The sequence below is a fragment of the Montipora foliosa genome, chromosome 13 (assembly GCF_036669935.1).
Source record: "Montipora foliosa isolate CH-2021 chromosome 13, ASM3666993v2, whole genome shotgun sequence".
In the NCBI taxonomy this organism is placed as follows: domain Eukaryota; kingdom Metazoa; phylum Cnidaria; class Anthozoa; order Scleractinia; family Acroporidae; genus Montipora; species Montipora foliosa.
Window position 1 is genome coordinate 17,068,202 of NC_090881.1, and position 24,283 is coordinate 17,092,484.

The window sequence follows — 24,283 nt, forward strand, 5'->3', positions numbered from 1 at the left end:
CATCCTCTCAGAATACGAGAACATCATTCTAAAGGCTTATTCTACGTAAAACGTTGGTTCTGAAGGTAATTCTGAGAGTGAAAACCCCGTTTCCGACTGAAAGTTTGATCAATAACTGATAAGAAACTGCATGACTTGTCTGAATCTGATACATCTCATCATTTATTTTTTCTGTCAAAAAGAAGATTGAAGAAGAATTGGTTTGGTTGAATGGTAGAGCCAACCTGTATACAGGCTGGAGTTTTCTACACGGACAACAGCCTCTAACTATTATTATTGTCTTAATTTCTGCATAATATGGGTAGAATTGCCATAACCTATCAGAAACCGAGAAACTAAAACTTCTAAAAACTTCTGTCAAGGTGACAGACAACGAAATTAATTGTTTTAAAGAAAATGCATAATTTTCAAACAATCACCTATGTAATTATATTTAACTCATCACCGGTACATGGGAGTTGGGGTGGTGCTGACAAAACCGGCATGAACCGCAAGCATTCGCATAGGTAACCAACCGTCACACTGAAAGTCTTCTTCCAGTAGATAACGGGGTACCAGATCTAGAGGAAAGTACTTACTTCCAAAGGGACGGGTGGGACAGGGCACAAGAGCGGCGAGGAACATGATTCAACGCTAACGATCGAACGCACGAATACTTGACTTCAAAGGAGTGGTGACAATTGCAAAAGCCCCTGAGCTTCCCGAGCTGCCCCACAGAATTAACTGGGCAAAACCACTGCTCAACGTTATCTCGCGTTTAACCTTACCCAAATTATATTTAGCTACATTTAAACTCATCGCCAATAGATGAGAGTTGGGGAGGTGCCAACAAACCGGTGGGAGCCGCAAGCATGCGCGTACATAACCATGACAATCCTGTGAGCGGCCACCTCCAATTAGATCTCCAAGGTGCTTGGAGGACGAGCCCGCGAACAGGGCAGTCAAGGGACCTAACTCCCAAATAAATACCAAGGAATTACACAAAGATCAAACATGAGAAACAGGGTACTCACCCAAATTTGCGCACTACCTGTCCGAGGCCTTTATTCCCCCCTCACATACAAATAAGCCAGGAGCGACTGAACAGCACACAGCGTGAACTTGCCTCGGCCAATGTGAATTTAGCAACCCTGACAAAAGGTGTCTCTCTTTGAAACTTTCAGGGCCCTGTTCTCCAAGAATGAATGAAGGGTAGTTTCTAAAGAAACTGTGGTGCTGCGTCGGTGGGGAAGTAGTATACAAAAATTTGGTTTTATCAACGGAGTTGATAACGTAAATTGGCCACCGTACAGAGATTCCAAAAGCTGACGTTTCGATCGTTTCGGTCGTTTTGAAGGGCTAACGCTCGAAACGTCAGCTTTTGGAATCTCTGTACGGTGGCCAATTTACACTATCAACTCCGTTGATAACCAAATTTTTGTATACCGGTTCTCCAAAAGCCGATTAGCGCTAATCCGAGATTAAAAATTAACCAAGAAGTTTCCGAGAAGCACCAGCACTGGGCTTGATTCCCCGCAACACACATTGTAGTCTGAAACAGATCACCAACGTATCAGTAAGATATACCTTGATCTTGGAGGTCTTGACCGATGCAGCCAAGTGGGTAAGAAAGAGGCACGAGGTCCATTCGTCCACGGGACACGGAGTGTTATGTGAACGGAACCTTCGGGTTTCCCCAACAAGAGTCCACAATTCTTTTCTGCCCAGAACCGTAAGCGGTCTGTATTGTAGGGGCTAGCCCCTCTGCTAGGAACTGCTGCCACCATGTTTCAAGAGAGGGCAGGACACGTCCTTCAGTACGTGTCTGAGCACAGCTGTTGGAAAGGCGCGCGAAAATTGAACTCCTGCCAATGGGAGCGAGACAGGCGGGTGCTGCTGAGTGAAATGTGAAGTTAAAACGAGCTGCTGCCCTAAGGGGCTTACGTAATAGGAACGTACAACAAGGACTTGGGATGTCCGCGAAACCAGGATACTGACGACGGCCTCATTGTCAGAGCGAAACAGGATATGCTTCCAGAACCACTGGGAAACCCTGACGTGCGCGGCCACAACAACAAGGAAAAGCTCTTGGTAGGCAATAGCTTGACCCGGGCCTCAAGCCCTGCTGAACCAATCGCCTTGAAAATAAGCGCTGAAACCGAGTTAGCCTGCTGCGTCTGAAGTGAATTCCATGTCGGTAGTAGCTGACACGCCGGGTAAGAGCCAAAACTGACACCATGCAAAGAAGAAAGGAACTCGTCCGACCATTGCAGGTCCAAGTGGAATTCAGCTTACAAGTGAAAGAGTTGGTCAATCATGCGGCGAAGAAATGCCCGACCGCGCTTCACAACCTTGGTCGCATGGTGTAGATGGCCGATTAGTGACTCCAACTGGTTCCGGGTGCACCACCAACGATTACGCCATGAGCCAATCAGCTCTCTGAAGGAGACTAACTTTTCTTCCGGTAAGCGAGCACACTGTCTCATAGAGCCTAGTTCTATGCCCAGTATGACCAAGCAAGAAGATGGGCCGATTCACTTGTTGGGATAGAGAAGCAAGCCCAGAGCTTGACACACTTGCATAGCCGTTGAAGGCTATGCAGACACTGTGGTGAGGGAGTAGGGCCGGCTGTGATGAAATTATCGAGGTAGTGCTCCAGCTCTGAGAGACTGTGCTTATTCAATAGGTTCCATTCCACCATATCCGCTACCGAGTAAAAGATAAATGATGCTGAGCGGAGGACAAAAGGGAGAGCTGAGTCAGGGAAGTACTGGCCTCTCCATTTCATGCCCAGCAAATGACAATTGCTTGGGAGGACCGTAGCATTCCGATAAGCCACTTCCACGCCAAATTTGGCCATTAGAGCTCCAGGCCCGTATTTTGAAAATGAAACCATGCTAATGATCTGGTCAACCGTAATGTAGTGCATCGAGAACTCCTCCCTCCTCCTCCTATAAGGCGCCTTTTCCCGGGTTGACCTTTTTTTTTTCCCGAATACCCCCAAAGCTGCTGACCTGCATATTAGGAAGAGGGGGTCAAGAAAATGGCCCAGCAACCCTATTCATAGCTCCCTAGTTGGCGAAATAGTTATCAATCACTGGGAGATGCTTCCGAGTAGACAGTTTGTTCTTCTGGGCTGACTTAAGTTTGTGGCCTCCCTCCAAACCAGTCGAAACCCAAATTGCATGAGATCCAAAGATAAGAAACTGCTTGAGGATAAGGATGGCCTTCTAACTGCTGCCAAAATTCGTCATGTTGGGAAGGCTCACGATGGAAACTGGTGGCAATGAAGGAGATACGGTCGAAATAATAACAGAAAAGACCCAATTACCCAGTAATTAAAAACGTTTTTCCCCTACAGCAGAAAGTATTTTTCTTATATAGCTGTACGCACCATTCATGATTTTTAACGAATCAACGTAATCTTACAAAATGTTGGCTGAACAACAAACGAACATTTCGACTAATAGGCAAACAGCAAACGCACGATTGTGGAGCTATACACAGCAGGGGCGGAGGACGGCTAAACAGTGAAAAGGCGCTTACAATGAGAGAAGGCTAATGTAACGGAGAACTAGAACGGCAGAGTTCGTAGCTGTTGTTGACGTGCATATGGAGTCCGTTTCACTCGCGGGTGCTTTGAGTTTCAGAACGGCCTATGGTTTAATGACGGTTCGATTTGCTTTTTGAAGCATCCCGAATCAGTAATAAGGAAAGACGTTTTCCCTCTCCGTTGCCACGTTTTGAGGAGATGCTGGCACAGGCCATAGCGCGGTGAGGCTCCGAGCACGAAGGGCATCGGTACGAGAAGCAATTGGCGACATACACTGACCCTGATTCCACGATTTGCAAACAACTGTGCTACCAGCTAAGCCGCTTGGCTCCCAACCCTGAGAATATGGTTTGATAATGAGCTTTGCGTGGATGACCCCGCTGCGTGGAAAATGAATATTTGCACGTTCATGCACGACCAGTCCATGAGTTTAGTAGCTGCCGCGTGCTCACGATACACCTGGTCGTACGCGAGCCAAATGCGTCCGCTGAAGTGGCGATGCGTGCAGAGAAGAAGCAGCTGGTATTGAAACTATTGCTAACCTTAAAGACTTAAACCACTTCATCAACGTCTATCATTCGCAAGCCGCCTTTGTTATATTCTTGATTCATAACATCCCGCTTAAAGAAATTTGATTCAAAACAGTTATGTTCGTCTCGGTTTTTATTCACTGATATTCACCTCGTCTTCAGCCAATAACAACTGTTAAGTATTTCTGTATTACAAAAGCAAATTATTATCACAAAGAAGAATAATTGAGTGAAAAACAAAAAAAGACAAAAAACTGAAAAACAAAACAAAACTTAGAGAACAAGGGCAGTAACAGGCCATTTCCGAGTTCATGCCTGCCTCTTCTTAAAAGCGAGTCTAAGTGCGACGTTTTTGTGATGGTAATTAACTTTACATATGAAAGAAAACTAATTATCATAAAACTCACTTTGTAGAGGAGGCAGACGTGAACTCGTAAATGGTATACCTAAAAAAAGTTGTGAATACTTTGTTGTAGACCAATACAACGATATTGTACATGCATGTATGTACATTTGTTAGGGTTAGGGTTAAGACTTTACAAACCAATTCGTTTAATTTGCCATCAGGAACAGCAATATAATGTCTTCATCAATTAAGAATGAATAAGAATGAAAATGCTCTGTGTATTATTTCAGACATGGCCAGAGGTGCCCTAATTAGATGCACACAGATTTCAATAAGCGTCACGAATTCTCCTCTTGCTGTTCTCCCCAACTTCAACAACACTCGTGTCTGGGAATACAATAAACACTTAATGACTGGTCCCGAGGGAAGCAGTTCATTTTGCGTCCCGAGAATCTCAATGTCTTCCCGAGGCGCAACCGAGGGAAACATTGAAATTCCAGGGAAACAAAATGAACTGTTTCCCGAGGGACCCGTCATTAAGTGATTTATTATATAGCACAAAACGAAAAACGTTCAACGGCAACAGCAACGGCAGTCGTCGGTCAACATTCGCGGGTAACAGTGCACTGTTACCCTCTGATGTCATTGATTTTGCCCTGTTGCCCGCTCAGAGACTTTTGGCGGGAAACAGTCTTGTTGTTAGATGTCATCTGACCTCGAAGTAACCAATAAGAGCACGCGCTGCTGTGGGAAAAATTCAGCTATATAACAATGAATAATATTAACGTCACAAAGTGTCTCCAAAATGCTGCTTCTCAAATAAGGATAAAAAGCCGCATTTACCCTGGGCCAAAAATAATGCTAATCTTTACCCTTACCTTGTTATTGGAAAGAGGTAGCGAAAGCTTAGACTTAAAAAAGGAGACTTTTTGTTGGATGTGCATCTAATTAGATGAATTTCTGGACCCAAGTGAATTATTTTCCCGGAAAACAAGCAATAGACCTTTTGCAACAAATGACTTCATGGTACAAAATCCGCCATGCTGGAGGGCAAGCTCACTATTATTCCCCCACTGGAAGTTAAGTCAAACTTGACTGGTTCAGGTCTCTTTGTGTTAATGTCCCAGTGGGGGAATAATAATGAACTTGCCCTCCAGCATGGCGGATTTTGTACCATGTGATCGTTTGTTGCAAAAGGCCTATTCAGGCTTTCAAATGAGTTTGAAACTTTTATTTTGAATCCTGAATGAGATGCTACACTCAACATGCTTGATTTTAAAATAACTAATGATATTAATGTTCTGATTATGGGCTCTACTTTTCCATTCTGTAGGGGTATTCCACCATGGGACAGTGCCAATACACTGTACATTGAGCGTGAAGAAATTACAGGTTAGTCGTCACTATAAAATATGCAATTAGAGCAAGGATTCAATCAACAGAATGTCTGGTTGCCAAATAGGTCTCAAACCTGTCTTTGCCTCTTTAGGTGGCCTCTCCAATATTATAAAAACAGACTATTTTTCCAACTTTGGTGCAAAAGTGTTGGACGAAGGAGTGCATGAATTTAATATGATTGACAACTACATGTTTGCTGTAGTTCCGGTGAGTAGAATTCATTGTCTGTCCTGTTACAACTTACTGTTGTTGGAGCGTTGCACAGGCAACACAGAGGTCATGGGTTTGAATCCCGTCGAAGCTACCTGAATTTTTGAGGTGTCTATGAGAGGGAATAGAGCAGTTTTCAAATTAGTGTCGTCAAACCAAAACCAAAGTAATTACTTTGGCCAATCAAAAAGGACGGAGACGATCCAATAAACCAATCAAAACTCGAAGTAATTACTCGTAGCCGACACAAAGCGCGGGAAAATGTGCACCCGCGAGCCAGAATTGGTTTGGTTTCACTCCTGATAGGTTGAAAAAGTGGCGCGAGAACTTTGAACCAATCACTGGGTGAAGAAATGGAAACCAAAGCAATTTGCTAATTACTTCCGACACTCAATATACCGTTTCGGCTTGTAGATTTTGTTTTCCCAATACAGATCATGTGATAATACTCAGGAGGTTTGGTACTTTGTTTTGTTCATTAAAAAGAGTGCATGCGGGCATATTCATGCTTGCATGCCCTCATTTTAATGAAAAAAACCAAGGACCAAACCTCCTGAGTATTATCACATGATCTGTATTGGAAAAGCAAAATGTACAAGCCGAAAAGGTAAATTGAAAACCGCTCTAAATTGCCCAGACAAGTATGAGGATCACTTCTCCCTTTTGTCTACAACTCGCAATTTAAATATTTTATTTTATTCTTGGTCGTTGTACAGTTGCAAATAGGGACCCTAAGCAAGGACGACGACGGCGGCAACGAGAACGTCACATGACAATAGATTTTAAATACCAAAAACAATAGTTCTGCACGCCCTGCGCGTGCACGTGCCTTTTACATTTTGATACATTTCTTTGCCGTTCTCGTCTTCACAACGACGTGAAATGATCAAATTTGAGGTCATGTGGAGGACCTGACCACCTGACAATAAATTTTCAATTTTCTCTCTAAATATCCACACCGTTGCCATCAATTCTATTCTTGGAATGTGTAGTCACACTTTCCAAGCCGATCGACTTGGAGTAATCGCAAAATTATGACAATAACGGGAAATAATATTTTTGGACAACGTTCTCGTAGCCGTCGTCGTCTTTGCTTAAGGTCCCTAATATCAATGGTAATATAAAAAAGGAAGCTTACTTTGGCCACCTAAAAGAGCCTGCAGGCAGCCATTAAAGTTGAGAATGCACTTGTCCCTCCTATCATACAAATGAATCTTTGTCAAAAAGAGTAGCAAGAAGTTTCTTTTAAGTGCCTATGAAATTAAAAAAAAAAAGAACCTTATTTAAAAGACTTTTTGAAATATTTCGTATTGTTCCAGCGATAGTAAGGTTTTTGGGTAAAAACTGATGACGCCATCAGCTAGTGTTTCCAAACGGAAAACAAATAACAAAATATAGCACATCTTCAGAAATATTAAAGTGGTTCTCTTCAAACTTGGCATCAGTAATCAGTGCTTTCAGTGCGTTTTGAAGTAGGTGGCTGGGAAAGTAAAGTAGGCGGCTGTAGAATCGAGCGTCCAAGGCGTGACACCCTCTAAGGGAAGGGGGTGGGGGGCTGAAATCTACCTGCTTGGAAATGCGTTTTCCAAAATGTATTTCCCTCTAAAAGGCAAGCGAAATTAGCCAATAAAATACTAAAATTACAGTCATTTTTAACATAGTGCTTCTAGTATTTAAATACATCATACGGTATATCTTATGTAAGTTGACCACTAACCCTTAAAAAGTTTATTTTATACCCAAACTATTTGGTGGACATGAAATTTCTCCCCAAAAAGCAATAAAGATGGCCTTTGCCAGTTCAAGGATTCTTTAAAAATGCAAGTCGCTGGCTTCGTTTACGTCAGTCGGGCAAATAAGTAAGTTGTAAAGTTTAATTCTATACAACTCACCCTTTAATTTTTTTGGGATAATGGCGAAAAAATCATTGTTCAGAACGCCCTGTCTCTCAGCCATCACAACAAAACATCGAAACATGTGCTTTGTGATCACGTGTTATTCAAATTTGCCCACCACGGAAACAAAAGAACCTTTGTTTCGACAGCCAATGAGGCTCTGTTTGGCACATTAACGACAATAGGTGACGCCAACGATATCTTCCCAGATATGAAAAAGTCGTAGAGCGGCTAGCCTGCAAGCAGGCACTCTCTCAGCAGTGGGAGAGAAGGAGAGCCTGCACGCGTCCTTCTGAATTTTGAATGCCACCTCCTGATGGCACGTTGAGAGATCTGTCAAAAATTAGCCAATCAGAGCTCATCCGAAGTAAACATTGAAAAACAGCAAGCCATGCGTTGTGTATATCAAATCGCTCGAGGCAGAAACTCCCAAATACTGTAAAGGAAGGAAACCTTCGCCAGAAAATCCTAACAACTACTGCAGATGCTGTAAAGCTTAGCTGATTATTCTGTACGTTAATTCGTCGAAGTCCCTTTCCACAGAAAATGTGTTTCGTTTAATAAAGAAATGCCTTTTCCCTGACCTCATCTCCACTGTGTGAGACTCGTCGACCACAACTGCTGCCAAATTTCGGTAAAGCGAAGCGGAGTTATCTTTTTTTAAAATTTATTTTAATGAAATACAGATATTATTACAACTACTACATCACACTTGATATTCTAGACAGATATTCTAATACGTACAGCATTTTACTTCAAATTCTTATCGAGTACTTGTGATTATAGATATGCATTTTAAATTGGAATATTTTGTTTTCAAGTGCATTGGATTATTGCGGAGTTACCATGAGATCGAGCAAGTGGAGCCGCCTTTTCGACTTAACCAAATACTTGCTAAAATTGTGTAGAGTTCCTCTATCGTTAAATCATGTAGCGAGGCAGCCGAAAGGCTCACGTTTTTATCCAAATGTGATCAGCGATGATGCTTTGTGGAGGACGGGAAACTACCACGGTGACATGAAGTCACCCTCGTTGTACTTTGGCCGCTACGAAAAGAAGGTGGAAAAAAAAAACTTTTCCCGAATCCTGTGGGTCACAGAGATAGAACTTCCTTTCCTTCCAGAAGAGAAGCCATTGCATCGCGTTGATCGACCTTTAATTATGTAAAGTTACGGAAAAATTGCAACATTCTACGATTTTCTCAAACGCATTTCTGACCACCTTATCTCTCGAAGCGAAGTGTCTTTCTTGTTATTGGAGCTTGTCAATAGTGACGTCACTAAGTGATTTAATTTCAGCCAATCAGTATTTTGCGTCCAAAATTTGGACGCGGCATTCAAAATTCAAAACCGTGCGGGCAGGCCCGCGTTCTACCCCCAACCCCAGTCCCTCGGAGGGCCTGCTCGCTGGCCATAGAGCGGCTAACTTATGTACGCGATTTTCTTTACGTTTCAACGCGGAATTTGTTTCCATATGTTTTTTCTTGAGAGGAAACACCATAAGTCGGACTTAAGTAAATCAAGTAAAGCGATTTTATTTTGTGATAGAGAACGGCGGAAAAAGACCTACACAGCAAAACTTTCAGATGCTTGTGCGAAGTAGGCGGCGGCATGGACCAAAGTACCTGGTGGTCAGTTGCCGGTAGTCACCTACTATTGAAACCTCTGCTCTCTTCCCCCTTTATTTTCTCTTGATGTCAGTCACTGCACAAAGTGACACCAATTGTGCAGTTGCCATGGCATCAGTTCTGCACCCACATCAAGTTTGTGCGGAACTGGTGTTCCCACTTTTTGTCTTAACCAGACATCCTTCACACTCAATGGGTTTTTCAAGAAGAAGTCAGCGCCATCAATGAATTTGATGGAAGTTATTGAGGAAGGGGGATGGGGGTAAAAGGCTATGGAAATTCAAGCAGGCGGGGGTTTGAACCTAAACAAATCTTATTCGCGGGTCATTTCCTCGAACTTTTAGACCTGTAACACTCTAGCTCTAAAATCTTTCTGTTTACATATTTCTTACCTGATGTACTTAATGTTATCTCAACGGGTTCTTTCATACTCGCAGAAAATACACAGAAAACGTGTGACGAAAGGACAAACCTTAAGACAGCCGCCATCACAAAGCTTATTACGAGATCTGGAACGCCTAACACTATTTGTTTTGTCGTACCCAGACCCCTGCGCGCCACTGAGTGTAACTTTGCGCCAGTTTGGAGAAGTTGACAATCACGGCCCTCGTATATCAGTGTCTCAGGTTTTGACAAAAAAAAGGGCAGATTTTCTTTTCACACTGTACGACTTTTTATTATTATTGGAAGATAACATGTTTAGCTTCTCTGATTTCAGATTTCAATCCCCAGTCGCTAATGCAGAGTGTCTTTAGTTCCAAAAAAAGATAAGATTTAAGCTTATACAAGCGAAAGTTGATCTGTTATACTCTTTTATTGCTTTAATTTAGTTTATTATATGCTCAACAAAATATTTCGTTTCTGATTGGTCAATGACGAATGGCTAAATATGTTTTTTACAATGACTGCAAAATTCTCGCGCGCTCATTCGCTAATTTTTATTGTGAATAAGCGGACAGACACATAAATTTATAATTTACGCGATAATGACGCGATATTGCTCTCGTCAGATTGAAGTTTCTCGCATTTTTGTCTCGCTTTCTTTTCGTGTTTTGACTTAATTTTGACCCCTCTGCCTTTTTGTTATTGTAATGGTCAGTTTTTCATGCTTCTGTCCTGTTATTGACAATGAATTTCGTCATAACATTGTCAAAGTAGTCTGCGGATAGCTACTTTGACAATGTTATGACGAAATTCATGGATCAACTCGAAACTTCAACATACCCCTCCCCCCCTCGGGCAAAGCCTGGGCATTTGAACTTTTGAAGATTGGATCGTTCAAGTTCCCGCCCCATTGGACCAAAATGGTGTTCAAATACCCTACCCTATCGTCGGATTTGTCTGTCATGCTCTACTAAAGAACAATGGTCGTCGGCCTCTGCTGTCTTTAACAAAGCCCTCTTGAAGACCTTTTTTGTAAGCCAATCGCTCGCAAATGTTACATCTCTTCCTTTAAACTCTTCCATATCGTTCACACACGTGTTTTATAGCTGTTAGCGACTTCGGCGCCCAAAAACAAAATCATTTGAAACCTTACACTTCCGGTTCAATTTTCCCCACCCCACGCAGGCAAAGGTCAACTTCCACACTGCCCGGGCAAAGAAGACAGTCAAATGCCCGGGGTTTGCGGTTTGCCGGAGGGGGGGGGGGATGTTGAAGTTTCGATTTGATCGGCGCATAACAGGGCAGATGCATTAAAAACTGACATCAATTTGTTAAATAGAGTGCAATACGAAAGTTGCTATGGAAACAAAGCAATGGACTGATTTTGTTGAGTACATAATTTAAAAAAAAGCTCGTTTGAACTTGCTCGTGCATTTTCATTAATGGTGGCTCGATTTCCGCAGTAATTTCAATTGATATTTACAGTGCAACGCGCCTTACCGTGGCCACGCAACAAATTTTCACATTTGACAATTACGTGCAAATACGTCAACTCAACAACCCATGCAACGGTGTTCAACTTACAACTGCGCGAACTTTGGAAGGAGGCGTGACTGTCAATCAAATTCACACACCCTGATTGGCAGCCAATTTGTAAAAAAACTTTTGTCTACTCTCACATTAGCGAAATCTGAGGAGAAATTGCAATAACAAAGGATTTCAAGGCCGTAATTTTCCCTTGGCGCCAACTGAAAAATTAATGAAGTTTCCAAACTCAGACGGTAGAAAACGACACAATTCCAGTCTCCAGCTTCTCGAACAATTTCCGTTGTTGAAATCTTGGATGTTTCCCACCTTAAAGGCACTGTAGAGCTCGATCACAGGCAATACCTTCGCAGCCACAACTTGAATAGTCTCCTACGCGACAACAAAAAGAACGGCTGCGTAGCCAAGGGAGAGTACAACTTGAACATTTCCTCTAAAAAGTATAATTTATGCCTGCTCAATTTTGACAGGCGAGTCTCTGATTGGTGTAGATCAACAATGGCTCACCTCACGCGTCCAGCAATGTCTTCGAGGAGGAGCGCTGGCTCCGGTTCTCGAACAGCGGCTGGTAATCGAGCCTAGATTTATGGTCACTCGTGATATTTTGAAAGTTCTCAAACTTTCAAAACATCACTCGTGCCCATAAATCGCGAAATACATTCGCGTTCATACTATTTCTTATTCATATTTACTTAAAGTATATGTATACTGTATTCTGTTGAATCTGTTAATTAGAATTTATGGCTTATTATTAGTTTTTAAATCCAGGTTGGGGGGGAGGGGGAGGGGGTATTTTGCCTTGGAAATCCAGGAGGAGGGTGGTCTAATGCTTTCAGAAATCCGGGTAGGAGGGGAGGGGGATAAAAAACCTGCCCATCCGTCGGGGGGAAAGGGGAGGGGAAGGATTTTTCTGGAATCATCCAATGAGTTGATGAGGACACATACGGCGACATGGGCTGAATGAATGTTTTGAGCAGGATTGTCTCTCGTGCCTGATTTCAAAAGAAATCATTTACAACCAAAAGGAACTAGAGCCATAAGTGTTGCCATGGTTATGTCATACTCCCCAAAGTCTTCCACCTTTCTTAAGGGTCATTACTTATGCCAAGTTTGAATTATATCGCGGTTACATTTTCTTGATTTTGTCACCCTTCTTCCAGTGGAAACATCAATTTGCAAAATTTGCATAACACAAATACTCAAATATCTTTGAAAAGAAAAAAAAAAGATACTTGAAATCCTTTCAATTAGGCATTAATTGTGTTTTTTTTAATTTCATGGACATCTTAAGTTTTACATTTAAACAAGGAAAGACCAGTCTGCTACTTCACTCAGAGACGTCTGCTACTTTTTCCTTATATTAAAGTAATTAAAAGACCAATTCTTTGAAACCTGCGATTAAAACTTATTTTGACAATAACATCAGTCGGGTACTCTAACTAAACCAGCAACCAACCCTGGAAGCTCTTTCTCCAAAGAGGCCTTGAGACCTCTGCTTGCCTTGAACACTAATCTCTTTGACACTGATCGCTGTTTTGATTATGGCCTACATAACCGGCTGACGACTTCCAGATCCATTTTACTGTAGTCCACTTTCTCTTAGCAGACACCTCTTTAAGATCGATGGTGATGGCTGGTAATGACCTGACTTGATTTCCCAAAGTTTTTTATAACTTTGTAGAAGAGAGGCGGAGACCTCTCTGCAGTGGACAGTAGACTCCTTTATACCAAATTCTGAACACAAGAATTGAGTTCTTTGCCTTCTCAAAACTAGACGAAACCAAGTTTTTACAAGTGTTCCAGTGCTTTCAAGATCTTGGGCTGTTCCAACCGTAAGAAATGTACTTCCAGGTCATTCCACCGCTGCTGACATTACATCCAGACGCCACTTCAGACCATTTTCTTTTTGCTTTTCAAAGTGCAATTATGTGTTTGCTATATTTTATTAGGGTACAAATGCACCATAGAAACCCCCTTAAAGTTTATAGGAAAGAAAATGGATAACACATTCCTAGACAGCTATCTACTTATTTAAAGTGCCGTTACGTACATTGCAGCTAGAACAACCACTCCCTTGAATAAAAAAAAATAATAATAACGTAAGTGTTAATTGCTGTGAATCAAGAAAAGTCCAATGCTTTGAGTACTTGTTTTCAAAACAGAGTATTGTAATGTTGTAATGCAGTTGTTTATTGCAATCTTTTTCATTTGTTTATTAGTTATTGGTGAAAATGTAGTGTTACGGACATTACAATCTGTGAATTGAACTCATAGCTTTCAACATAAAATGCCTTTATTTTTCTATTTTGCTTCAAAATCATTCCAAATCGAGACTTTTATACTTGGTCAATTTCCGGAAACTCTATTTCATAGCATGCTCAATAAGCATTTTTCAGAGAAACTGCTGACCAACTAGCCAGTTTACTTATGACATTTCTTGATGCTCTGAAAGTATTGTTGTTGGCAGCTAAGACCAATCATGGTTAATGAGTCTAAGGAGGTTCTAAAAGCAGGAGCAGAAAGAGTTAGAGCATACAGAGAAAGACTGTAGGCAAATGAAGAAAAAAAAGTAATGTTTATAAAGTAAGGGACAAATTACGAGAGAAAGAAGGCAGGAAGAAAGAAAAGTGTCCACAGCCCAAATGAAGTTGCAAGGCAAAAGATGCTTAACAGAAAGAGAGTCAGACAATACTGGAAAAAAAGAAAAAGAGATATGGTCTGGAGAAAAGCAGACAAACTTGTATTCGTAAAAAAATGGGCAACAACTTTGAGTTTGCAAGACATGCTTCGATCGATCTTTGAGCAACAAGTGGAAACGATTGGCACCTAATCGTTTCCAGTTGTTGCTCAAAGAGGCTGCTCACATCCGCTGGGAAAATCCCAGTCTAAATAGGCAGCTAAAACATGCGGAGTTAACTCTATCTTTTTAGATACATCGATGTTTTAATTTTAGTAGGTTTTGTTGTTGTTGTGAAGTTGTTGTTGTAATTTCCTGCCATTAAGTATTTTAGTTTTTTTTTTTTTTTGATAAATTGTTTGCGCGCACATGATTAGATTGTTTGCACATAAAATCGCTCTAACGTTTAACAGTAAATTCTAAGGGCAACGTATATACATAAGTTCAAATTGCAACTTTGACATAAATTGAAATTCGCACTGTAACGGACACTTGCAACTGAAGATGACCGATGATCGATCGAAGCATGTCTTGCAAACTCAACGTTGTTTTTCATTTTTTACGAAAAGGGAAATCAGTAAACCCTCATCCCACTGAAGATGCTTCAAAAGCCTATTAAACACCCCAGGCCTTAGGGAAACCTGTAAATAAAGTTTAAAAACATTTATCAAAAATCCCAAGAGAGAGAAATGCTGTTCTTATTAAACTTGCATCCACAATTCTATTAAGAAAAGAAGAATACTGCCCAAGGACGCAGAGGTTTTCCAGAGAAAACGGTGTAGCTTGTGCAACAAAAATGAAAAAGCAACAAAAATCCAAAAACAATAAATCATGAAGCCCCTGGTGGCAGACTTGTACAACAGAACTTTCAGTCATTTCTTGGCAGATGGAACATTTTATTGTTTGCCTTCATTTTAAACTTTTGAACTTGAAATGTAAATCACATTATTTTTCAGATTACGTTCACAGCTTCAGATTAAGAAGTCAAAGTTACTTATCCTTTTTCCCCTCTTCAAACGTTATGACACTAGTTAAGCATTGTGAATAACCTTTGTGTTTTTCCCCCATTAAAGTTTTTACCATAGTAACCTGACATTTAATTTGCTTTGTGTTTTTAAACAACCTAAAGATATTAACCCTAGTTCACCAAAATTGGATCACAGAAGTTCAGTTTCTTGCTTCAAGATTTTGTGTTGGTACAAATCAGGACTTACTCCTGCCTGTCTTTTACTTAGTAATTGTTACGGACATAACATTACAGACATAACAGTTAGTTCACGATATTTTTCTTAAAATTGAAATAAGTTAATTAAAAGATAATGATAAATGCTGAAATGGTGGTCTTAACAAACTAAATGAGCAGCAACAGTAGAATACCCAGCAGAGCCAAATCATGCATGCAATGTGCAATGAAAAAAAAAACGACTTTTCGTTGCGGACATTACATTATCCCTATAAGGGTCATTAACGAGTTAAAATCATCATACATTATACAAAACTCTGAATTATTACAGGGTAGAGAAACAACACTGCAGACCTACTTTTATATCTGTGTTATTCTACTGGACCAACTTTGGCCCATCAGTTCTCAGTTCTTCATGAGGCCAAGAATCTTGGAGGGGGGGGGGGGGTGAGGGTGGGCTTAAATTCCACTTGGCATACATGTTTTGAAAAGTTTGATGAAATACAATTTCAGAGATATTCATTTTAAAAAGTTCCTTTTATTTGCATTCTCATATGGAATGACTTTTCCCTGCTTCCAAATTGCTTTGCACAGATTTTATGCTTTAAAATGATGTCTTAGGAATGTAATCTGTTAAAATTAATGATATTTCTTTACCTCTTCATGATGCAGACTCCTTTTTAAGGGAGATACCTTGGGCTAGTCCAGAGGGCTCCTCTTTATTTATGAAGAGATGTAATTTCGTTTACAAAAATAATATTAACAATGTCCTTCCTTTGTTTTTTATTATTATTTTTCTCAGCAATCAGGATCCGTTTCTTTGACGTTGAAGGTGTCCGTAAACCGTTCTTCATTCCAGACAGCTCAGATTCCAACTGCAAGTCCAACAAGGGTAAGCACAGATTCTTGTATCACTTGTAGCACCATAGCACAAATCTCTTGATGAGGGACTTATTAAAAAGAAAACAATAATTTTTAAAATCAAGAATTAAATGCAAACTGGTGGGAAAAAATGGTGTTGATGTTTCGGTACATCAAGCAGGACCGTCTTCAAGGGCGAAGGGCCAGAGTGACAATTAGAGAAAACGCCACAAAATTACAATTTTGCACACCCTCTGTTTGTTTACTCAAGAAACTATGACATCTATGAATAAAACATGTTCATTGATACTTACTTTTTAATAATTTGAATATAATTATGCTACATGTCTGCCCACTTATAACATACATGTGTTCATGGCTATTCCATACAAACCAGGATTTCTTTGTCGCTGATGCCTCAGAAAATCAAGTTTTCCTGGCTGTTGCTAGCAGTGCAAGAACAGCTCACCTGTACATTTCAGACACAACTGGAATAAAGTACAGCTTGTCGATGGAAAGAGTGCTCTATTTTTCACAGAGCACTTCAGTGCCATGGCGGAGGTAATTTAACCTACCACAACTCTATTAAATCTCCTTAAAGTTTACACTTGCTCAAAGATCTCGTACAGCATTCCTTAACCTTTCCTGCTCACTGGTTTACTTACGATAAAGCAGAGCATCAAACAACTCTGTAGAAGTCTTTGTGCTGCCTGCCTGTCACAATTTCAAATCGTCAGACTTTCATCACAGGATAAAACGTTTTTTTGTGATAGAGGTGGCATTATCATAACCTTTTACTCATTGGCAACCAATCTCACAGTTTTGTACTATAATCTCTGTGGTAACCTACAGAACCCACATTCTGGTCTCTAAGGTTAGGGGCCAAAGTTCCGGGTATTACCCTATTGGATTCTTGAAGTCCTAATTTGTTTCATCTTATAACTGTGTGTAAAACAAAAATGTTCTTTCACGAAGGGGTGGGTAATTTTTTAATGTGGAAAGAGAAGTCATATTAGTTCTGATTGTGAGCCCTCTCTGAAAGTGTTCATTGCATCGTGTTCCTGTATTAGTACTAATTTAATAAAAATCTGTCTTATGTTGTTGAAATGTGATTGCCATCACCTAGCGTGACTCGGTACGACGTGTCTCCCATCCATCAATGACCATCATTGCCGTGGGGACACATATCTCTTAGGCATACTGCAACTAACCTTTGACACTACTTAGCTTGTAATGAAGTGGTTTCAATAAGTACTGACAACCGATGAAAGGCTTTGGCTACTTCACGTAGAGAAATTGGCTACTTTTGTTCTTAAATTTATTGATTCTTTCAAACCTAGGATCATAATTTATTTTGACTACGATAGCTGTCTGTCAGTTACTCTACTCAAACCAGCCGCTAACTTGAAATTAACTTTTATTTAAATCTCTGCAACAGTGTATGTGACATAAAGAGCACGATTCAGGGTTTGTACAGGTCATTGAAATCCTGGAAAGTCGTGAATTTCCAATAATTATTGTAAAACCCAGGTCTTGGAAAATAGGAACAAGTCATGAAAATCCAAATAAATTAGATCTACCCAGAACTAAGACAGTAAAATTATTGTCTTTGGAATATTTGCATGCTGTTTTCTTGAGCACGCCATTTGATATTTTGGGTCATATACATTTCGGGATTTCGTAGGTCATGGATTTTGTCTTATATGACCCTGGAAAGTGCTGGAAAAGTCAAGCAATTTAGGGCACAAAAAGTGTACAAACCCTGGTTATTGTAAGTTGTATAACAGTTTGCACTTGGAGTTCTCAGCCCTGCTAAAGTAGAATAGCAATCCAGTAATCACATTTAATTTATACACAGTCACTTGCGACGGAGATTACTTAACCCATTGACACCTCACATGCCCTAGCTAGGACACCCACAGTTGACGAGTAAAATCGCCTGGTGTTAGAAAAAGTAAGTCTCACTCCCAGGGGTCAATTGGTTAAGGCGAGATTTGCATTCCATAAAGTGGGGTGTGCAGCTGTGTTAAAGTAATTACATGTAGAGTACTATTTTGGGTTTTAGCAGTTGAAATACACATTTCCAGTCACCAAAAACCACAACTAAATTCAATGCCATCACTTAAGGTAATGGAGACCCGCAGTGTCCAGCAGTGAGCAGGCAAAATGATGGGATCTACATTGTACATCACAAGTAGTTGAATTGTGAGAAGATCATGATTACTTGTCAATGAGTATTGCTAAGATTATTTATTTTCCTTGCTTGAATTTGTACCAGGGAATACAGACATGACAGATTTGTTGACCTGCACAAGGTTAAAGGACTCAGAGGGGTATACATTGCTAGTCATCTTACTCCAGGTCGTGTAGGAACTCGACGTATCGTCACAAAGATAACATTTGACAAGGGTGGGTTCTGGCAGCCAGTTGCAGCTCCTAAGGTGGACAGTAATGGAAGGGCTTTGAATTGCAGTTTGGTAAGTGAAAGTTCTTTCTGTTAATCGGTGAGTTTGTGCTTGTGTGCGTGTGTGAGAAAGAAAGAGAGTGATAGAAAAAGGGAAAAGCCAATCATGCTATCTTAGAGCAAATCTTACAGTTTACATTAATGTATGTACATAAAAATAGGTTAACGGTAATAGAAAAACTATATTCATTTAAAAGTTAATGCTGAAAGGAAGAACTGTAAGAATCTAAAGGAGCCAACTTACAGGCGAACATTGTGTATTACAAAAAAGAAGGTGTGGCATTGATCTTAAATCATGTTTGAAACTGGATTAGAGACAAGCAGCAATATCATTCCTCAGGCTACTCTAGTATTGCAGCAATAAACTTGAAAACCTTCAATGGAGAAAATTGAACTTGAACTTTAAAGTGAGTATTGAATATAGCCTTAGTTAGAACGTATCTTCTACAGTTCGTGTATTAAATTTATTATGTTGAACACTGAGTTTTCTTCCCCTTGTATATTGTATAAATTCGTTTATAGTTTACGTTAAATTTACATTATTTTTTTTTTATTCGTGTATGCTTTGTTTAATAATAATTGGCAGAATTCTGAAGCCCTTGAGACACAGAAGCAATAATTCAAATGAAGCAATTTACCTGTTACATTACGCACATCCCCTTCAACAACTCTTCTTTTATTTTATAGCCAACCTGCTCACTGCAACTGTCTCAAAAGTTTGGGTCCTACTTCAGGGACACTCACTTCACACCCATGAAGTCCTGGAGAGAAGCACCTGGAATTATTATGGCAACAGGTAATTCAGTGATCAATTTAAGATTCTAATATGTTTTTGAGGTTAGAATTCACTGAGAATTGTCATTATGGAAAATCGAGTAACCTACGAGGAAATATTAGACTCCCTGTCGAAAGGCATGCTTTGCGCGCGTTTCTGTTTTTATTCTGCTTGATGAAGCTACTCGGGAGAAAATAAGCGACAATTTGTGTCCTTTCCTACAAGCGAACGTAGGAGAAGTTGGCTTGAAGAATAGAGAGGTATATTTCCAATAAAGAAAACAACGCGCTGCTGCAACACTAATCAAAGTTAACGCGGCCCCCATCACAACAGCGATTCAAATATAAAACAGACATCGATAAAAATCATATTTGTCTTGGATTCTTCGTTCTTGTAAAAAGGGCTGGACGTTTGATTTTTTATAGCAATACGAAAAAAGAGATACCTTTATTTTGTTCGATACTAATATGTGGCAACCAGTTGTTCATAAAGACTCTGTTGCAACCGTTGCAATCGAGTCACGTACACAAACGGCCTTTTTTGTCAATACCAGGAACGTTCGACCCCGACATATGAAAGCGCTATAAGACATAAAATCATTTCAGTCATATCTTGCCTGATATAAGATCAAGATTTCCGAAACAATTTCCGAAAATATTAACGAGAAAAAAATTCAAACAGAGAGGAGAACAGATGTAACTCACTCAGTACAAACAATGACCAGCGGCTTCAGCAAATGAAACTCGGACTACAGTGATCCCTAACTGACTCCCTTTGGTCAGGTCTCTGAGGTTTTCATGCGAATATATCTGCAAATTGCCATCGTCACTTCAACACGGTCCAACTGCTCAGTTATCCACTGGTGTTTTTCACTGCTGACATGGCGAATTCGCGGCCGATATATCAATAACGATCAATAACGACAAAACTACCGATTAGCAAAAAATATACACATTCCAGGCAAAAGGAATAATAACACTATTACTATATTACTAATTCAGCCTTAAATTCAAACAATATTCCTCCGATTGCGATGGATTGAATACAAGGTAGAGACTTATGACGGTCAATGGCTGGTTTCATGGTCCACGAAACCCGAGTTGAGGCGCGCTATGTATGCGGTTCGACAGAGAGTCTTTAAAATTTACTTTTACAATAAGAGACACCTTGTGCAAGCTTGAACAGGATCCAAACAAATGATGCCTTAATGAATCGCAGCACACTTCATGCTTGACAACTCTGAGTCCTGTTCAGTGTACTTGTGAGAATGGCTGGGTCGTAGGTTTGAATTTACACATGGGACATGTACATTAATGGTAGGGCATGTGACTGGTATTATGTGAAATTTTCCAGTGGTTGAGTAAAACAAAAGATATGGAAACTGTTTTACTCGCACAACGCTGGGGTCTAGCTAAAGGTCCGATGACCTTTGGCATGCAGTTGTTTTTGTTGCGTCCACCATAACTGACCGTTTTCCACCCAACCGGGAAGAGATAGAATTTTCGGTTTTGCGCTTGTATTTTTGGCACTGACGTCTGTATTACTATTGTTTAGTTTGCCTGAAGCTATTTGTATACATACTGATATATAATTTTACATGAACTGTATGTTTTTCATTGTGGATTTCACTAAATGTCTGGCTGTGGTATTCGGCTTGGCATAGCTGCGCTACCAGTGGTGTCTGAAAAAGAGGTCAGGTCTTATTTTTTGTGTCCTGCTTGGGATAGATTTCATTCTCAGTTGTTTCCAAGCAACTACACGTACCATGTAAAAAAGACCCTGTCTCTCACACAATCTCAAGATCATTTTAGTACCTCTCAAAAGATATTTGAAGTGATTTTTGTTGTGGATATTAGGTGAAAGTGAGCAGGAATGGCGCATTGGTGAGTGCACTTGCCTTCTACCAGTGTTGTCTGGGTTCGATTACCAGAGTTAGCGTCACATGGGGGTTGAGTTTGTTGTTTCTTTGCTTTGCTCCGAGGTACGAGGTTTTTCTCTGGGTAATCCTGAAAAACGAACTTAAGTGTCTTATAGGTTGATTTGGTGTCATCGGATTTCTGTACAGTGTCTCCAATTATCGGTAGTGCCCGAGCGCTAAATACAGTCGACACTTGTTGTTGTTGTTGTTGTTATTATTATTATTATTATTGTTATTGTTGTCTTTTTTATCACAGTCTTTGCTGGTGTCTTTTTGTGCGTCAGCCGGGCGCAAACCATGCACCTGGAGCATCGGTCACGCAAGTCAATTATCCTGTTCATAAACTAAGCACCTTTCTGAGGTTTATGAACAGATTAATTGACTTGCGTGACCGACTTGCGTGACTTCTTCTTCTTCTTCTTCTTCTTCTTCTTCTTCTTCTTCTTCTTCTTCTTTTAATTATTATTATGGTGATAATGGTGATGATGATGATGATGATTATTATTATTATTATTATTATTGTTATTATTATCACTATTATTATTATTATCCTCTTTTAATACATTTTGTTCTCCTCTCTCACTTGTATCAGATTCATTATCGCCTTTTCTCTCTCAAATCTGACTGCATTATCTCTCAAACATTGCGCTGTCATTGGGTTTATCATTGTACCTTTCGTTCCAGGTCTCCTTAATTCGTTGCATAAAACCTCTTCCTTTCTTTGTTCCATCTCTGTTATCCTTAAGTAGGTTGATTTTCATTTTCAGTGTCCATTCGGCAATATTGGTGCTTTTGCCACATTCCGATCCTTGATGTTATCACCGTTGCCGTAGATTCTTACTCCTATGTCAACTCCTACATTGTTTTCCTTCATCTCCTTTTTGAATCTTATTGCGTTGTCCGGTAAAATTCTGCTTAGAATCATAGAAGCTCTTTCTGGAATTCGCTCATACCATCGTCTTTTCATTCTATTCGTAAATCCTATTCCTTTCACTCTCTCTTCATTATTAATCTTTAGCACAAATTGATTGTTTTCATCATCATATGTTAATAAAAGATTTTCACTTTAAGCGCCTTCGATTGAGTCAGCATTTCTTCGTATTGCTACATTAATTCTCAGAAGTGCTCTACTGTTTTTTGTTTCTGGTTGACGTTGATGGTTACCTACGCTATGGACGGGTTGGTAGTCCATCCTGTGCTCGGTTCTCTAGATAAAGCTTCTACTGATAGGTATTGCCACTTCCCAACTGGTACTGTTCGCGACCTCATTGCGCAGCGGTTATTCAACCCTCGGCACGATTAATTAACACCACTGGGTTGCCTGCTACAGCTGAAGAGCCCTGTCTGTCCTGTGTCGTACCCCTAACAGGGATGGATAAGGGGTTGCTAACACACTAGCCAAAGGTGCTACCTCAGACTCCATGGAGGGTGAGATTGTCCATATAATTCCCGTAGCAGGGAAACTGCTTTCCGTACTACATTTGATACAAAGGTTAGGGAGTTTCAATATAAAATCCTCAATAACATAGTCTTCACTAATGACAGGCTGTATCGTTTTGGTTGAACGCACTCTCCAAATTGTACTTTTTGTCAAGATTAGCAGAATCCGTTGAACATTTGCTTTTCCTTTGCAAAATTTCATTTCACTACTGGAAACACGTCTTGTCCTGGCTTAAAGACAACAATATTTGCGTTAAGTTTGAAATGAAAGAAGATTTTCTCTTATCAATCACATTCTATTGATAGGGAAATATTATCTTTATTCAAGGCGGTTTTTATTGCCAGGACAAAGCGTGTTCATAGCGATGAGCTACATATCACAAGGGAGAGGGGGAAGGTAACTTTACATTTAAGGAAATGGGAAACGCTAATGAAAAGTTTGATAGAGTAATTGTTGATTGCTCTTTGTAATCTCAACCGGCTATTTTATTGCTGTCGTTGTCTGCTTATGTTACCATAGTGCTTGTTTGTGTAAATGTAGGTATGTGTATAAATTTATTAAAATGAAAAAAAAAAAAAAAAAAAAAGTGAAACCCGAAACAGCGAAGACGTTTCCTTGCTGGTTCTCCCCGTTTTTCTGCTGGGACGGCATCGATTTCTCCAGATTTGATAGCTCGGATGGTAGCAACAGTGAAAGCTTCGTTAGCTGCGGATAAACAGTAGTCGTCGGAGCAAGCTTCATCACTTGCAGCTCCGCCCATGGTTCTTCTCTCGTGGTGTCAAACCTAGGAAGTTCGCATCTTTCCTTTGTGAGTGGTCACACCGATCTCGAATTTCGCTCGTCGGTCTTCTTGGCCTCTGCCGGTGCTTTGCCTGTGGCTTCAGATTCTTCGAGCTCTTCTTAAAGTATGCAATCCTTTACTGTTCCCTGATTTAATTTGTCAACACGTTTTCTGCCCATGTTCGGCTGGTGCCGCTGCGAGATGGTTTCGCGAGTCGCCCTCAGTATGAACGATTTTCTTCTAGTGCCACGCCAGTTGTTTTGCCCGGCCGGTTCTCCTCCAGTGAAGTTTTTCCTATATAACCCGTGCTGCACCGACTGCTCATTCTCAGCTCAGCGTTTTCCCCATTTCCCGCCAAAACTGTCAAATTGTCAGTCAGATTGTTTGTTGAGAAGTTTGTACATTTGAGCGATCTGTTGCTGTTCAATATCACACTGTCAGAATCGGAACCGCAGCTTCTGTTCGATGGCAGTATGATTGTCACTTCAAATCCTAAGAGATCGTGTAAAAAGATTGAAGACATTTTGACTTGGATTGAGGCCTTCTCTATCTATAGCCTGATCTAACATCATATTTTCCTCACTGAAGGGAGGATCTGTCTCAATACAAGCTTCTGATTTTTCACACATGCCAAGAATTTAGTAGTCGGGTCTGGCTAAATCATGTTCATTCGTTCCGTGAAAATGCAGCAGCTACGCAGTTCATGACTTCCATGC

At 40.4% G+C, this 24,283-nt stretch overlaps 1 protein-coding gene across 4 annotated transcripts in view; it reads left to right on the plus strand.

Annotated features, from left to right (window-relative positions):
• Positions 1 to 24,283, plus strand: part of LOC137982517 (uncharacterized) — a 313,756-nt gene that overhangs the window by 18,624 nt on the left and 270,849 nt on the right. For all 4 annotated transcript variants that reach the window (XM_068829623.1, XM_068829622.1, XM_068829624.1 and 1 more), the window contains exons 5-10: positions 5,742 to 5,800; positions 5,898 to 6,013; positions 16,130 to 16,219; positions 16,586 to 16,749; positions 18,467 to 18,665; positions 19,340 to 19,448. In XM_068829623.1, coding sequence (XP_068685724.1) covers positions 5,742 to 5,800; positions 5,898 to 6,013; positions 16,130 to 16,219; positions 16,586 to 16,749; positions 18,467 to 18,665; positions 19,340 to 19,448 — 737 coding nt within the window. The remainder of the gene's footprint in view (positions 1 to 5,741; positions 5,801 to 5,897; positions 6,014 to 16,129; positions 16,220 to 16,585; positions 16,750 to 18,466; positions 18,666 to 19,339; positions 19,449 to 24,283) is intronic.